The following is a 17,678-nucleotide window of genomic DNA, read 5'->3' as shown; positions in this document are numbered from 1 at the left end:
AAATGAATGGAGCACAGATAAAGTAAGAAGTATAAAGCAGGAAAACAAAAGTATTTTTTTCCATGTATAAAACAAACTGAAATTCATTCAACCATTTAATATATAAACAGGTAAGGAGCAGAAAAAAAAATTTAACAAGCAGAGAGTAAAATGTCTGTGTGCTAGAGTTTTCTTATTTGTATTTAAAGTGGTTAACTAAATTTAGCCTAGTGGTAAACTTGTCAGGACTTTGGGTTTTTGGGTTAGTTTTGCTTCTCATTTTATTTAGCTTCATGTTTTAGTTCACTTTAGTTCATCCCTTCATGGTCCTTTTATATTATTTGAGGTATTTAGTGAAATAAGAATTCTTATTGCTTTCCTTATTTTCAGTCCTTAAGGTAATTTCTTTGTTTAGATCTCCTAGTTTCTCTAGCTCTATGTTCCTTAGTTCTTATTGTTGTTAGATCAGCCTTATTTTAATTTAGGTTCTCTCATATCTTTCTCTCCTAGTTCATCAGGTTTTCCTTACTCTAAGTAGTATTTTTCAGTTCCCAGTTTCCTCCCTTTGGTGTTCCCAGCAGATCTCCTTAGTTTCCACCTTCTCCCCGCCCCTCAGCTAGCTCCTGTGCAAACTACTGAAATCACTCTTCTCATCTAGCTAGGCCTTTGTTCCATTTACTACCTCCCAGTATTTAAGCTCTTCTAACCCAGTCACAACTCGCCAGTCTATCTCATCAACCTGATTGTTGTTCCCTTGTGTTTCCAGTTTGTTTTGTTTTTGGATTTTGGATTTTCTGTTGGTTAATTTTCTTCATTAAAACATTAATTTATTTCTACGTCTACTGCCTGCTGCGTTTGGGTCCACCGCCACACCACATCGTGACAAAACTAAGCTTAAAAAATTATTCACAAAAATATTTTTTGTAGTTTTCTCCTGTAGGACACACAGATTCTAGGACTTTATTTAGGATTTTGAATAGGTTTTCATGTCAGTCTCCCTACTTGTGCCAAAGCCCAACACTTGTCTGAACATTGAGAACTAAAAGTATGCTAGTAGCTTTAACCTTAAGACAAACTTAATTTATACCATAGCTCAAACTATTAAACCACATAAGGGCAATTTGGTATAATAATGATTCCTATAAAGCCTATAGTTTTCAGAAGGTATGTGATTACACTAGAAAAAGATCTTATGTGCTTGTACAAAAAACACACACACACTACCTAATGGATGTCACTGAGGTGCTGACGGAGCTTTTGTGAGAGGATGTTTGTTACTTTCAATGGAAACTCAATGGGCTGGAAAATGTTAATGGAGGTCTTAGAAGATAGAACTTGGAATACTTTTGTAGAGATGTGTTTCATGTACTTTGTAATGCATACACACACATACAGTATATATATATATAATAGATTGACAGCCCTAATATATTAGAATTGTCAATCAATTAAAAGAAATCTTACCAGATTTTCACACTTTAGAGCTGTGATTTATCAACTCTACTCAAAAAAAATCACCATGCTTAAGTTTATAAGATTGAAATATAAAGACATGTTTACTTAAAAATGTTAAAGAAAATCTTTTGTTGACTCAAACTAAACACCTCAGATTTCCAGTTTTTTTTTAAATTAAGAAAAAATTAAATCAAGTCATTTGTTTAAAAAGTTAACTTATAATGTTAACTATAAACTGGTTGTGCTTGATGGAAGAATAATTTAGCATCGACATAAGTAAGCAACATGCTAACTTGGTCTTATCCACTAATCTGTCACTGCATTTAATATGGCTGTAAGAAACAGGTTCCATCAGACACAGCCAGCTTTTTACCTTGTTTGCTGTCCAGCAGGTTAATTTTTATGAGGGATTATTTTGTGGGGAGTTTCAAGAACTGAAGGTCTGACCCCCCGTGTGTCAGCATTCAACAAAATCATCTCCCAGCACCTGGTGAGCCAACCAGCTACCCTTAGGCTCAACTCCCCCCTTGCAACTGGCTGCTGGATTTCCTCGCAGACAGACCACAGCTTGTGAAAGATGGGAAAAATACTTCAAGGGTCATCTCCCTCTGCACTGGCTCCCTCCCCCCAGGGCTGTGTACTGAGCTCACTGCTCTTCAACCTGATGACCCTTTACTGCCATGCTAAGTTCAGTATGAACCATGTCTTAAAGTATGCAGATAATACGACAGTGGTGGGTTTCATCTGGCCTACAGAGAGGAGTTGAAACATCTGGTGGACTGGTGTGATACAAACCATCTAATCCTGAATGTTACCAAACAAAAGAAATTGTTGTTGATTTCATGAAAAATCAGCCAAGTCACACACCCTTCCTCATCAATGATGTATACTGACCAGCAGTATCTCTATGGTTTGGAGCATATAACACCTCTGAATAGCAACGAATAGAGTGGTGAGGTCAGGTGAGAGAGTCATGGACCTTACCAAGCTCCGCCCACAACCGACCCATGTCACCGCAAGTCTCACAAACAAAGCCTCGGGCGCGTTGTTTCTATGTAAACATGACTCGATTAGTCCATCATTTCTACCGGATTTTCACAACATATCAGCTACTACAATGGACAGAGGAACTAACAAGTTCATGTCATCATCTGGGAGGAGGTTACTGGTTTCTCAGTCACAAGCTGGTTGCAAACCTGAGGCCAGCAGGTGTCAGTCAGTTATGGATCTGAAATTTGGTTTGATGACCTCAATGGGCTCTTTGCACCTGCCGCGCTGACGTCACAACCGCATGCGCAAATGCGGCTCTCTTTTTTCCGCTTTGAGTTACCGTGACAGCTAGAAAAGACAAAGTCGTATTTCACACGCAAATAAAACAATATTATGCACTTTGTTGTCTTCCTAATATAATGGGCTTTTAAGTTTTCATGGATTTCCAAGCGGTCCTGAATTAAGAAGACGGTGGCTTGTAAATATTCGTTGCTACCAGTTAAAGCTAACGCTGCACAGCAAAGTTTACAGCCTTCACTTCACTCCGGATCAACTTCCTCAGCCTAAAGAAGAAGGTAAAGGAGACTCCTGTGTTATTTTCATGGAATCACTTCTGTATTCAGCCTGAAAGAGAGTTTATGGGAACGAGAGAGCAGACCAGAGCCAGACAGTCGAGCAACTGATTTTCCTGTACACACTGCTGTAAACACTGTCCTGCTTCACAAGAAGCATGCAAAACTAATAAAGCGAAATAACACAGAGACATTAAGGAACACGGCCATATTTTTCTAAAAGCAACAACTCTGAACCTGAACCGTCAGCTGAACTAGAACTCCGACACCAGAGCTGCTCTACTGTTAAGCTATGGGCTTGTTGTTCCTCAGGCTTCAGAAGCAAAAAGCCTGAACCGTAAAATCCCCGTTACTTGGTCTCTGACACTAATGACAATAAACGCACGTAATATACTTGAACACAAGGTAGAAACATTGTCCGTTAGAATGGATGAAAAATGTTTAAATACTTAAATAGCACATTTTTACAAGACAAATGTCTAAGAATATTGCCTACTAGCATAAGCTAAAGCTAATGTTAGGCACAAAGTTTAAAGAAATTAAAACTCACCTTTGTATCTGTGAATGTATAATGAGGCGTACGTTAAAACCTTTCTCCAGCTTACTTGTTGGAGCTTTGGATCGATGTACATCATTAATTGTTACCTTGGACAAGCCCTGCAAACACCCAGTGTAAAGAGCCTTTTTCAATAGATCAGAAACAATTGAGCCGCTTTTCCCTGAACGCGGAAGCTGAGGTGCAAAGAGCCCATATGAGAAGCTACAGACTGACAGGAGGAACCAAAGAGCTCTGTAAAGGTAAAGGCAAATCTTCTGAAGCTGGGATATAATTAATTTGATTTCACATAATTACTGCGGTAGAAGCCATTTGTTTGTTAAAATTTTATGAAATATATTTGTTTTATTTGATGTTTGTTGTGAATGATGTATACTCACAAACAAACAAGGAAATTAGCCCAACGTTTAGAAACTACAGCGGCTGTAACGCGCCACAGCAAAGGGAAACAAAGGTAAAATAACCCCAACAGGTGATCGACTCAAAACCACTCCTACCTTTTTACTCTCTCTCTCTCTCTTTGTAGTTTAAGCACACCTGTTACCGTGGCAACCGCCTGCACCCCGCAAGACAAGCAAAGATTACGTTAAAAACATAACATTCAGTCCATGACGATATCTAGTTTCCAGGCTTGATATTTATTTCTCGATTATTAATCAGCGCTTCCCTGAACACAGCGATGGAATCGTGATTGGCCGATACTTCCATGTGAAGCCCATCTTATTCCCTAATCTTATCTTCATTAGCCAAGGTTTAAAAATCAGTCTCTGTCCTCTGGTGCTCTACAGTGAGAGGTTTGACTGACAGACCAATCCACCAGGTCAGGTCTGCACGTTTACAGTTAACAATATTCACCTCACTGTGACATTCTTGCTATATTTAGCAACATTTCAGACAAAAAATATTCATATCAGCCAAAATCAAAATCGGCAGGTCAAGCTTTTTAGAGATCGGTAACCAGGGATCGGCCAGAAAACTGCAATCGGTGCAGCCCTACTTAAGATGGAATACATACACACATATTCATGACATTCTTTCATTAAATACTGTCAAGACAAGTGGAGTTTTGATGACTATACTGAGCACTTTGTGACAACTGAGGATGAAGAATCTGCATCTTCACATCCCAGACGAACCTCTTCTCTTTCCAGGGGATAAGGACATAGACCTGCAGGAGGGCAATGGACTCCCAGCATGTGAAAGGTCTGACCTCGAAGAGGGGGTGTCAAGAAAACCAGAGATCATCCCACTTCCCCATGCTGGAGATTTTAGTTTAACAGTAACAATAAATAAAGTTATCTTTAAAATTAATCACTCAAGTGACATCAAGGCCCAACAGTAGACTTAAACTTCAATAAAATAAATCTGGTTGTGTGTTGTTTTTGTCTCCTGAAAACTTTGCTATAATTCTACGTCTTTTTTCTATCTAATCATAAGAAATCATAATCAGACAGAGAAAGTCATGAAACAGGAAGAGCAGGTTTCAAGGGAAAAAAAAGAGAAGTAAGTTTCCAGCTTGCAGATTTATAAAAATAGCTGAGACTATTCCTTATTTCAAAGCAGTTTTAAAGAATTAAATCTAAACATTTTGAGTAATTTGATAAGATTCAAAGTAAAATACTTATATTATTATTGGTTTACTTATGATAATACTTACACTTACACTTGTGGAAATACAAAAAAAACAAGTAACGTTGGTATCAAATAATTAGAATCATAAATTATTCTTGGTTTCTTTTCAGAAAACATCTGTAATAACTCACATTAAGATTATAATAAGAGTAACTAATATGTTATGGTTATAAAATTATAAATGAATGGGCGTGCCGTGGTGGCGTAGTTGTTAGCGCGACCCGTATTTGGAGGCCTTGAGTCCTCGACGCGGCCGTCGCGGGTTCGACTCCCGGACCCGACGACATTTGCCGCATGTCTTCCCCCGTCTCCTTCCCCGTTTCCTGTCAGCCTACTATAATATAAGGGACACTAGAGCCCACAAAAGACCCCCTGGAGGGGTAAAAAAAAAAAATATATATATATATATATATATATATAAAAATTCCCTTCTCACCCACCGCGGGTGGTTCTTATCCTCTGAGCTCGGGTCCTCTACCAGAGGCCTGGGAGCTTGAGGGTTCTGCGCAGTATCTTGGCTGTGCCAAGGACTGCACATTTCTGGACTGAGATGTCTGATGTTGTTCCTGGGATCTGTTGTAGCCATTGGTCCAGTTTGGGGGTGACTGCCCCGAGGGCCCCGATGACCACAGGCACCACTGTGGTCTTCACCTTCCAGGCCCTCTCCAGTTCCTCCCTGAGGCCCTGGTATTTCTCTAGTTTCTCGTGCTCCTTGATATATATATATATATATAAATGAATGCTAAATCAGAGAAGCTAAAGAAGTTCTAAATGTGATTTTGACATTGAACTTGAAATGGTGTAAAACATGTAACTGCAATTAAAAATCACTGATGTTGTGTTGGAGGTAGATGGTAGGTGAAAGGTTAGGGGAAAAGTGGGAACTAACAGAAGAGCAGAGATGATCAATGCCTTATTTGGAAACAGATTGCTGAACAACTTAAACTTTTCAAATAAAAGGTTGTGCAGGCAATGGACTATGAGGACCGTTGAGCAACCCTGGGTCATTAGAACAGACATCAGTATAATGTCTATAAGACAACGATGGATATGAGATCATCTGTCCAAGCAGTCAGCCAATGAAACAAGCACAGAAACAGTGCTAGCCAATGTAAACACACCAGAAGGGTGGATAAACCCTATAAAAGATGAGTGCAAAAGAGGAATCTTTGGTTGGATCCTCCAGGCAGCTTTGAGCCAAGATCGAGATGGACAAAGAACTCTGCAGCTGAAGAAGAGCCGGGGCCAAAGAGCCAAAGACTGTCCGGCGCATGGGGATCAACCCGTCAGCCCCGCAACATGTGGCTTCAAATCGCACTTCTCTCATCGGCTGGGTTCAGACCCCAAAGACCAAGCTCAAGGCCAAGACAAAGGCAGACAAAGAACAAAGGCAAAGAAGAACTGGTGCCTTCCTTCAGCTCGTCTACATCTCAACGGACCAGAAAGATTGTGAGACAAGATGAAGGGAGCTTCAGAGGCGCAAGGCAAGAAGCTGAGGACTGCTACACACATGAGGAAGTCACCCTAAGACCCAAGACCTGCCGCTCTAAGTCAGTACTCTTCCTGCCAGCACCCAAGTCCTTTGTGACCTCACCATCCATGCAGAAACGAAAGCTCATCAGACCAACAGAGATCCCTGAGATCAATTAATGAGTCACCTCAAAGTTCTTTGATGGTTGTAAAATAGCTGTGATGTTTGATTCTGGAGAGGAAGAGCTGGAAAATGTTTTATAGTTTGCTATTAGCCCAAGACTATATGTAAAACAACATCCTTGGGACTCGCCCGAGTCACTAAAACCTACCTGGTTCAATAACAAATGCAAGTTGTAATAAAGAGAAAGAGCGACAGTTAACAGGTGTGCTCTGTGAAACTAGTTGGCTGCAGGCCGCTAAGTCTGGCTAATTCACAGGGGGAAGAAGGGTGGGACACCTGGATGGAGGCCGTCAGAAACCAAGCGAGTCTTTCTCGACACCAGTTTAAACAGAGTTTACTTAAGTTCTAGACAGGGTAAATCCCAGCAGATTTAGGAAACTCATTTCACCAGTTAGACTGATAGCTGGTAGAACATCTCCCCTCTCAGAAGAGGAAGTAGAGAGTGAGAGACCTGGGGGGGGGGGGTGTTGCACAGCAATACATTCCTCTTAAGCATTACTCCAATATCTAAAAATAGAATGTATAACAGGTGAGTCTTTCTCCCCTGAGAATGTGGATTGGTACTGGACTGATTCTGAGCTTTCAAATGATTTTTACAGAAGTTTCACATAACTTAGAAGTTGATGTAAAAATAATGTTTGTTTTAGCCACAAAATGAATATGCTCAACAGCAAACATGTCCCCAACTACAGCATAGAGCAGCTCATCGATGTAGCAGCTAAGTAGCCTGACGTAAAAACATTTTGCTAAACAATGTCAAACATTGAGAAGCTTTAATTATTGTTGTCAAAGTTATCAAACACGGCGTTTTGAAGCCAAAAACACCTCAGAAATATACAGAGCCAAGCAGGAGAATCAACTCATTTAAAGTTAAAACTCAGTTTTACACAAACACAAAGACCCGAGCATAAATGTTTGGTTGTTGAACTGGACCGTTCCAGGTCGCTACCAAGGAGATTTTCTATTAGCAGCTTAACAAATCTTGTACGTTACATTACCAAGACACATTAAAACAAACCTTTATCTTTTCTCCCTCCCCGAAGGATAAGTTCTTTTAGAGACATTGTTTTGCTTACTTAACTTCTGACCGGAGCTTTGGACGGTTGTATGCACATTGCACATTACACAGCAGCTCATGACACAGGCGAAGAGTGTGGTATCTACTGCGGCCACCAGAGGGCCCCAGGAGCAATTTATTTTTTTCTTTTTATCCATAAAATAATGATGTATACATACATTATCAAATATATATTATTGTAAAAATATTTCATATTGAAATTGTGTGTATTGATATTATAATGACATAGAAATTATTACTAAAAAATAAATAAATCAGCTCCTCTGAGGGGGCCCCTTAGTGGCCCTGGTGACCTAAGAGGCTGCTTAGTTTGCTTTGCCTTGGGCCGGCCCTGCTGTCTATGTCTGTCATGTTGGAACCACGACTGACATGGTTCCAACATGGTGACATGGTTAAAGTCATTTCTTCACGGAAGAAATGACTTTAACAAGAGTTTGGATGAGAAGAAATAAGACATTTATTAAAACCTTGCAAGGTGAGAACAGAAATACAGAGTCAAAGGAGTCTGTCAAGTCTGCTCTGACTAACAGTGGATCTGGCTTCCTTTTATAGGTTCTGGTCAGAGAAGAGAGACTTGATTGGACTAGAGGTGTGAATCCCTGATTGTGATGTACCAGGAATTCTGTGGAGCCCAACAGAGATGATCTTGCCATTTGTCTATTGTTAAGGAAAGGAGGTTGTTCTGTCATGCTAAAGAGGGCAGATAAGATCTACGTTGGGGAAGTAACAGATATTCTCCAGGATCAAGGAGCTCTCCCCTGCTGTTTATGACACCGTAGAAGTCTATGTGAGAGCAGCTTGACCAATTTCATAAGACTATGTAGAAATACCTAAATCAGAAGAGGGGTGAGGAGCACATTATAAAATTTTCCATTACTAAACACTTGGCAAAGGCTTGAGCAGCTTGTGAACTCTGGAGAGGAAATCCAAAACATGCCCTGTGTGAGGGTTGAACTTACAAACTTCAGATTATGAGACTGATGAACTGCCTACTCCGCCAAAGCTAACTGGGCTTTGAAACACTGCCACAACAGATCCATGCGATACAGTGTTAAAGTTATCACAATTCATTTTTAGTTTCTTGATTTTCAAAAATATTTTATGTAAAATTGCCCAGGGCTCATGCTGTCTCACATATATTTCAATGTGTAAAGACAAAAAGCACATACAATAAATAAAACAGCAAAATTCATCTGTATTTGTGGAATAGATAGAGGGAATTCTTTATTTAAATTTCAGTGTGATAAAAGCTTTGTATTCGCTACACAACATACACTAAACTATTGTACCACACTACAGCTCTGTGCCTGAGGGTGCAAGAACCACACAATGCCGACATTAGTCAGTTCATGAGGACAAGACATTATTAAACATCAACCTGGCATTTCAGTTCAGTGAACACTTGGTCCTATGAGCTGGATTTTGGCTGGCTCGCTACAACCTTAAACTGGCATGAATACAACAAGAACAGTATTCGAAAGAGAAAAAGGATAAATAATGCACATTACAGAAACAAAGAAAAGAAAACATGGAGGTAGATACTTGATGAACTAGAAATAAATGTATGTCAAAGCCATGCACAGATGTTTGGAGGAAAAAAAGGCATTTCAACAATATTTATAATGAAAATGTATGGGAAAAACAGCTAATGTGATTATTTTAATGGTCAAATTAAGAAGGTGCTTTTTGTCTTTTAGATTAAAGATGTTTATCAGGCATGAACTAAATGCTGAAATTATCAACAGGCTGCTGGACAAAAGTTCAATATGAGGCAAAACATCATATGCATAAAAAGTAACTTTTAATGAATCACTATTTAGATCAAACACATGGCAGTAGAGAACAAGCACCAAACACCCAATTGTAGTCAATAAATCTGACTTATTAGAGGTCAAGATGTTACTCAACTAAATTCTTCATTTTCTCTAACATTTGTCATTTTGCAACAATTTATGTTTAATTATAAAAAACATTACTGTTTGCCTCTAAATTCTTGACACACTTTTTTTGTGAACCTATTTAATATGTGCTTTGTGTGTGTACTGTGATTCTTGTGATGCTTCACAAAAAATAATGGCAAGCAATTAAGCAACTACAGTATTCTACAGGCAGATCCAAAAGAAAGGAAGATCTAAAGCAGAGGAAACAAAAAAATGGCATCACTGAAGCTTTCTCAGGACAGTTTCACTATCAATCACAACATGAACACTGAGTTAAGGATGGAATGATGAGTATTTTTACTAGGACACAAGCATAAACAGAGAGTGTACTCAGAGATATAAGCATCGATTCCAGACTGCCAAAACAACAGAAGATGCAAATATGTCAACCACAATAATTTCAACTGATTGAAAATAACTTTTCAAAGTGAAAATGCACTTAACATTTCAGATTATTATTTCTCATTTACTTTTTAAATTATCTTGTTCTGGCAGTTGGTTACAAGCACAGAAAATAAACAGCCACTTTTCAGGAAGGAGGAGAGTAGCCATGAGCTCAGTTTTTCAGGATGGAGTCATACATCTGGTAGATGTACTGAGAGACTTCAGGGGCCCGACACTTCAGAGAGAGCTGGGGAGAAAAAAAAAAGAAAAAAGTAACAATATAATTTCCTCTCATATTTGAAGGTTTTAACACCTATTTTTAGGGGGGAAATTCTGTATGTATAGCTTAGTTCATTTGTAAAACAGAAAGGAAGGTGTCAGAACTACAGAAGGGAAAAAACTATTTGTAGAATAAATAGTAGTAAAACTTGAAAAGAAACAAATACAGTGGACCCCCGGTGTTTGTGCTCCGCCACCTGCAGATGTCTAAAATAGGCGAATACTTACAACCCTTTTCTAGAAAGGCATATCAGTACATTTATGGTAGGAATCTACTACTTTTTACAAAAAGAACACAGAATTCTCAGACATATGAGTGCTTTGCTGCTTCTTTCAGGTTAAACCTTCAAGGTTGGTTTATATGCAGCATCGCTAATAAAAAATTAACAGAAATTACTTTGCAGGGAATACAAATGTAAAACTGATTAGTTCCTAAAAATAAATCTCTGTACGACATGTACATATATTCTGTACCGTATAATTGGGGTTCCCTGGTTGAATGCGGAGCTCAGCCAGGATCCAAATGCCATTGGTCAACTTGAGTGACTGGTACAGCATGTCCTGGCCTTCCACGTTTCTTTTGGCAATTGTGTAGACGTTGTTATTCTGTAGTTTGCCAGACACTGTGTCTGAAAGACCAGAATCAAAATCAGTCCATATTATGAAACAGCTTAACTTATGAAGCTTGATGTAATAATACACTAAGGAAATAAACAGATACACAAAAACAAGAGGCTAAAACAACTAAGTAAACCAACATTTTGTCAAAATTCACCTACTGCTACAGGGTCAACTAGCTCTAAGAGGATTTTATTGAATATCTATTAGCAACCTTCAGATTGCAAGGCTCTAAATCTATCTCATATTGCAAGCCACCATGGATTTTTTTTATGGCTGTGAGGGAAACAGCACAATAAACAGCCCTTCTACATAAAACAAAAACAAAGAAGTTGAACAGTTTAGATAAAAAGAAAGTATCCAAAGGTGAGCATGTGGGTGAAAGACAAAAAAAAAAAAATCAGAAAGTAAGATTTTGGACTTAACACGAGACAGGACCTAAAAATGACTTTATATGACAAATGAAGAATTAAGAACAGTAACTGAGCAGAATATCTTCAAAATTCAGGATCATTAAAACCGCAGAAGAATTCAAACTTTAAATCTGTTGTTAATGTAAGTCTTAGAGATTCACAGAGAAATAAGTTATTGATTACACTCAGTAGATTTTTAGGTTGATCAGCGCTGACCAGCGACTAGATCAAAAACCCAATCTTTTTCTAATCTCTAAACGCATCACATCTGTCTACCTGCGCCAGCATAACTGACTGAAAACATCTTCCAGTTCTGCAGAGGCCTGCTGATGAACCGTTTTTTTGATTCTAGTGAACTGAGCCATAGAAACAGAGAAACATCTAAAACCTGAACCTCGGGGCGCTGTTGAGCGGTCAATGGAGTAGAACGTGGGTGGTGGTAGCTCCTGCCAATTTCGTTTAAAATTATTATTCAGCTGTGCTTTTCATCGTAAACTAAGTCTTTGTTATCTACTTTATTGCTCTGTTGTCCTGTATATATACTTTTGCACCACGTAGCAATGTCAGGAAAGGGAAAATCTCTTACTATTCAGACGCAGCTAAAGTCATGCTCACAGGCCTCGGCTTCTTTGCCGCTAGAGCCATGTGTTGTAACCGCTCCGACTCAGATGAACCCAGACGCCGATACCCTAAAGCTCGAACTACTGTCCTCTTTGAAAGAAGACATCGCCGGCATTATTAAGAAGGAACTTCAAGAGGTACTTGGAGATGCGTTGTCATCCATTAAAGCTGAGGTACAAGCCATGAAGACGCAGCTAGCAAGTGACTATGCTGCTACTGATGCTAAGCTGGTTAAGCTAACGGCCACGGTGGGGGACGTGGAGGAGGCGCTCACGGGTTGCACTGATGACATTACCGGTATGAAAACTACTCTGGAGCAGCTTACGGCTAAGGTCACCATGTTGGAAGACAAGTGTGAGAACTTGGAGTTGTTAAGGAAAAAATGATTAATTTTAGTGCTTAATACAGTTTTCTGTTGAGCATTTGGGAATTCAGCCGAATAGCAGGCATTCAGACAAGCGGGGACCCCTTTCCTCCCCCGCTGACACACAGAGCAATAAAAGTAACATTCCGATGGGGCAGAAGAGACTTCAGAGGTATCTGCGAAATCTCATCTCAGGACTTTTGGCGCCAGGGATCTGCCCCTATCAGACAGGGATGAGCACTAAGTGGTCCGCCCTTTTACTGAGACGAAAACCAGACGGCCTTCAATCTTTGCCGTAGATCAGGGAGGTTCTTAAGTTTCTCTGAGTCCCTACGGAATTTCTAATTGGTCAATAGGAGGAACGCTTTGGCTGCATAAATTAAATAGGGAAACACCTATTTGGTATAAGATGACGTGTAAGGAGAGAGAGAGAGAGAGCGGCCGATATTTTTTGCCTTTTTTTCTTTGTCTTTGTTTTGTGTTTTGTCTGTCTTCCCCTTGTCTGTCTTTATTTTTATGAGAAAATGCATATCTCTGTTCCTCTGCAGCTTTGTTGTTCATTGCTTTGTATGGAATTAAACTCTGTGATCTGTGACGTCAACACGCTTTGTTGTTGTTTCGTTTTAGCAGAACGCCGCCACTCGTCGAGGATCCCGGGAAATTAAAGAGGAAAGAGCCAAACGTTTTGCCCAAAGCTAGCATTAAATTATCCTCTTTTTTAACAGAGTCAAGATCAAGCCGCAACAATATCAGGATCATCGGCGTGGAGGAGGGCGCTGGCTCCTGCTCACCTACCACCGTGGCTGCGCTACTGAAGGAAGTGCTCGGGCTGGAAAAGGAACCGCTGGTGGACCGGTCTCATCGCTCTCTCCAACCCAAACCCAAACCAGGCAAACGACCTCGAGTAATTATGTGCAGGCTTCATTACTACAGTGACTGCCTGGACATTTTACGTCGTGCGAGGGAGCGCCAGCGGATTAAAGTCGGAGCTGGAACTATATCGATTTTTCCGGATCACACTGCAAAGGTTGCCCGGGCTCCAGCAGCCTGCAATGAGGTAAAGCGGCTACTTCGTGCCATCGAAGGGATCAGGTACGGACTTTTCTACCCAGCGCAGCTGCGCATTACTTACAATGGAGTAGTAAAGGAGTTTACTGCATCCGTGGACGCAAAGCAATACGTTCAAACTTTGATTTCTGAGTGATTCCTATTCGCTCTTAATGAGCCCTGGTCATAGACTGTTTGGTGAATATATAGTTCTTAACTTTTAGTCAGAATTCAGGCTTATTTACATCACTTGGATATTAAAGATATGGTTACATCCCCTTCAGTTTAGAAATTAATAACGCTTGTGAGCATCTACACTGATGTTTATTGTTATGTAGTATTTTTCTCCATTATATAGGGATTTTAAGGTTCTCAATCTTGTTGCAAGATAATAGAAATAATCTTAAAGTAGCATAATAATGCACATACTAGTATTCTAATTTGGAGGTTGGTGGAGGTTAGCCAGAGGTCCCCTGGCTAACCTCTGGCAGTTCTTGTTAAACACACTTCTGTATTTGTTCGCTCTGCTTCATCTCCGAGTTCACATTTTATTGTGAACTACTGCCGTGTATAACACTGCTGTCTCCATTGTTCTGTTTTTTTTATGGAGACTTTGGGTGTTGCTTTGTTATGGGTTTATTTTTGTGTATGGGTTGTGGGGAGGACCATCTCAGCTCTTTATGGTTGTTTTTATTTTTATTTTCTTAAATGGTTAATACCACTGTAGACCCTGGTATGGCAGGACCAGGCACATCTCTTCGTTTCATTAGCTGGAATATCAAGGGCATGGGGTCACCCTGTTAAAAGATCAAAAGTTTTTTCCCACCTCAAGCGGTTATAACCTTCTGTAGTGTTTTTACAAGAGACTCATCTTCGCATTAAGGATCACAGTAGGTTACGTTGCTCTTGGATGAATCAAGTTTTTCATTCAGATTTTAATTCCAAATCAAGAGGAGTAGCCATTTTGATTAGTAAAACAGTACAATTCTCGCCCACTGATGTTATAGCTGATAAATATGGCAGATATGTGATAGTTGCTGGAGTATTGATGCAGAAAAAGGTTCTTCTGGTGAACATATATCCTCCAAACATTGATGATGCTGAGTTTGCAAATAGATTATTGAGTAGCCTCCCGTTTTTGGATTCTCATTTGCTAATTTTAGGGGGTGACTTAAATTGTGTCATTGATCCAGAGCTAGACCGATCTAATCCCCGTAAATTAACTAAATCTTTAATGGCTCAAGCATTCTCTGATTTCATGAGGCAGAGTGGTCTTATTGACCCGTGGAGATCCCGAAACCCAAACAGTAAAAAATTTTCTTTCTTTTCCAAGGTGCACCACTCTTATTCCAGAATTGATTACTTTTTTATTGACCAAGCTCTCAATTCATGTGTAGTTTCCTCTGACTATTTGAGTATAATGATATCAGACCATGCTCCTTTATTATTAGATATTCAGTTGACTTCTTATAAACGTAGTCGACCGCTGTGGCGGTTTAATTCTCTTTTACTGGCAGATGAAGAATTTTGTGACTTTATTTCTAATGCAATTGATGAGTTTCTGGTGTTTAATAAGAATGATTCCACTTCTCATTCACTGTTATGGGAAACACTTAAGTCCTATCTTAGAGGACAAATAATTTACTACACATCTCTGTCTAATAAAATACATAACTTGAGGCTTACTGAATTGGCAATAGCCGTTGCTAAACTTGATCAAAGATATGCCATAAGTCCCTCACCAGAATTATTTAAAGAGCGTATGGGTGTTCAAGCAGAGATTGATTTAATTTCTACCAAAGAAGCTGAACGCTTACTTTTACACAGTAAAGGTTCGTATTATGAATACGGCGACAAAGCTGGTCGTTTATTGGCACATCAGTTACGGTGTCAGGTCAACTCTCGTATAATACCTAGTATTCAAAATACTTGACAGGTAATTACAACCGACCCCACCCAAATTAATGATACTTTTAAATCATTTTACGCTTCTTTATATTCATCAGAATTTCCCACAGATAATAATAAAATGGAAGAATTTTTTCCAAAGTCTTTCCATTCCTGCTATTGATATGGATACTGCCAGGAGCATGGATTCTTCACTCAGCCTTGTGGAAGTAATAAATTCAATAAAAGCGCTGTAGGGAATTGCAGTGGGCAATAAATCAGGAGGGGTGGGACGAGGCTTGGAAGAATGCAAAGTCTTTAAGTGTTTGCAATCGGGTTAAGGCCATGCAATTGAAAATCTTACACCGTGCGCACATTTCTCCTTCTCAGTGAAGTAAGTTCAATACAAGCTTCTCGCCACTATGTCTAAAATGTAGAGCAGATATTGGTAGTCTTACACATTGTTACTGGTCCTGCAGGGAAATTCAACATTTTTGGTATATAATAAAATGTGAATTAGATAAGATTTTCTCTGTTTGCACACAATTCAATCCATTGTATTTACTACTTGGTTTAACTGACGCCAGCATTACTGGTAAATGTCAGCGTCAACTCTACAGAATGCTTACTTTTTGTGCAAGAAAATGTGTGGTACTGAATTGGATTTCTGACAAAGCTCCAAGTAAATCACAATGGCTAAATATAGTACTGGACTATATATCTCTGGACTATTTAACGAGCAAACTGCACGATAAAGAAGATAACTTTCATAAAGTTTGGGAACCTTTTATTTCTTATGTAGGATTTGAAACTTCTGTGCTTCTCTGGAGAGGATTTGTAATTTGAGGAGGACCGAATTGTAAAGACCTGAAATGTTCTGGTGTAGACCATTTGTCTTTCATTGTTTGTTTTTTTTTCCTTTTTCTTTTTTCCCTTCCTTCTTTTCTCTTTGGTGTGTATGTGTATGCATATGTATATACACAGGTATGTAACTATAAGAGCTGGACTGTTCTCTTGTTCTTGTATTGTATTTGTTTATTTGTCAAAACATTGAAAACCAATAAATATAATTATTAAAAATAAATAAATAAAAGCGCTGTAGTCAAACAAAGCCCCTGGCTCTGATGGGTTTCCCATCGAATTTTATAAAAAGTTCATAGAAAAATTGGCACCACTATTATTGGCTATGTTTAATGAATCTTTAGAACGCAAGACTTTACCTCCAACATTAACACAGGCTACTATAGTTTTACTTCACAAAAAGGACAAGGACCCAACTTTATGTGGTTCTTACAGACCATTGTCCTTGTTAAATGCAGATGTAAAGGTGCTAGCCAAGTTGGTTGCTTCTCGTTTGGAGAAGGCCCTCCCTTTGGTTATATCTGAAGAGCAAAATGGCTTTGTCAAGGGGCGTCGATTATTTTTTAATGTGTGCACCCTTTTTAATGTCACCTATTCAAAGCTTTCTTCTGATATGCCCGAAATGGTCATTTCCCTGGACGCTGAAAAAGCATTTGACAGGGTGGAATGGGAATACTCGTTTGTGGTTTTGAAGAAGTTCGGATTCGGTGATACATTTGTTTCTTGGATTCGTCTCCTTTATGCATCTCCCAAAGCCAGTGTCCATACTAATGATATATACTGAGATTATTTCTCTCTTGGGCGTGGTACACGTCAAGGCTGTCCGTTGTCGCCTTTGCTCTTTATTATTGCAATTTAGCCTTTGTCTATCGCATTGCGCGCTTCCCCTTCATTTAGAGGGATTTTTCGGAATGGGACAGAATATAAATTGTCCTTATATGCAGATGATCTGTTGCTTTATGGATCTAATCCCGCTACCTCTGTCCCCACTGTCTTGCATATCTTAAATAATTTCAGCTCCTTTTCAGGCTACAAATTGAATTGTGAAAAGAGTGAATGCTTTCCCATCAACACTACTGCCTGTGATATTCAACACTCTGACTTTCCATTCAAACTCAGTCTCAGGATTTAAATATCTTGGTATAAATGTGACACGTTCTTTATCTGGCCTTGCTTCTGCTAACTTTTCGCCTCTTATTACAAAGACTGCGTCTGATTTCCAGAGTTGGCGTAATCTTCCTCTCTCCCTTTTGGGAAGGATTAATGTTGTCAAGATGAATGTCTTACCTAAATTTCTTTTTCTATTTCAGTCTATTCCTCTTTTTATGCCAAAAGTCTTTTTTGATTC

General features: G+C 39.2%; 1 protein-coding gene across 1 annotated transcript in view; it reads right to left on the bottom strand.

Annotated features, from left to right (window-relative positions):
- Positions 1-9,110: 9,110 nt before the first annotated feature.
- The window catches only part of LOC102225499 (AP-1 complex subunit beta-1), a 29,839-nt gene continuing 21,271 nt past the window's right edge, over positions 9,111-17,678 (bottom strand). Inside the window, exons 21-22 of the mRNA XM_005813802.3 lie at positions 10,994-11,148; positions 9,111-10,487 (exon numbers count right to left, since the gene is read on the bottom strand). Of these exons, the coding sequence (XP_005813859.1) occupies positions 10,413-10,487; positions 10,994-11,148 (230 nt within the window). The 3' untranslated portion in view covers positions 9,111-10,412. The remainder of the gene's footprint in view (positions 10,488-10,993; positions 11,149-17,678) is intronic.

This window comes from Xiphophorus maculatus, chromosome 11 (genome assembly GCF_002775205.1).
Source record: "Xiphophorus maculatus strain JP 163 A chromosome 11, X_maculatus-5.0-male, whole genome shotgun sequence".
NCBI classification, from domain to species: Eukaryota; Metazoa; Chordata; class Actinopteri; order Cyprinodontiformes; family Poeciliidae; genus Xiphophorus; species Xiphophorus maculatus.
The sequence above is the reverse complement of the archived record's forward strand: the minus strand, read 5'-3'. Positions and strand labels throughout refer to the sequence as shown.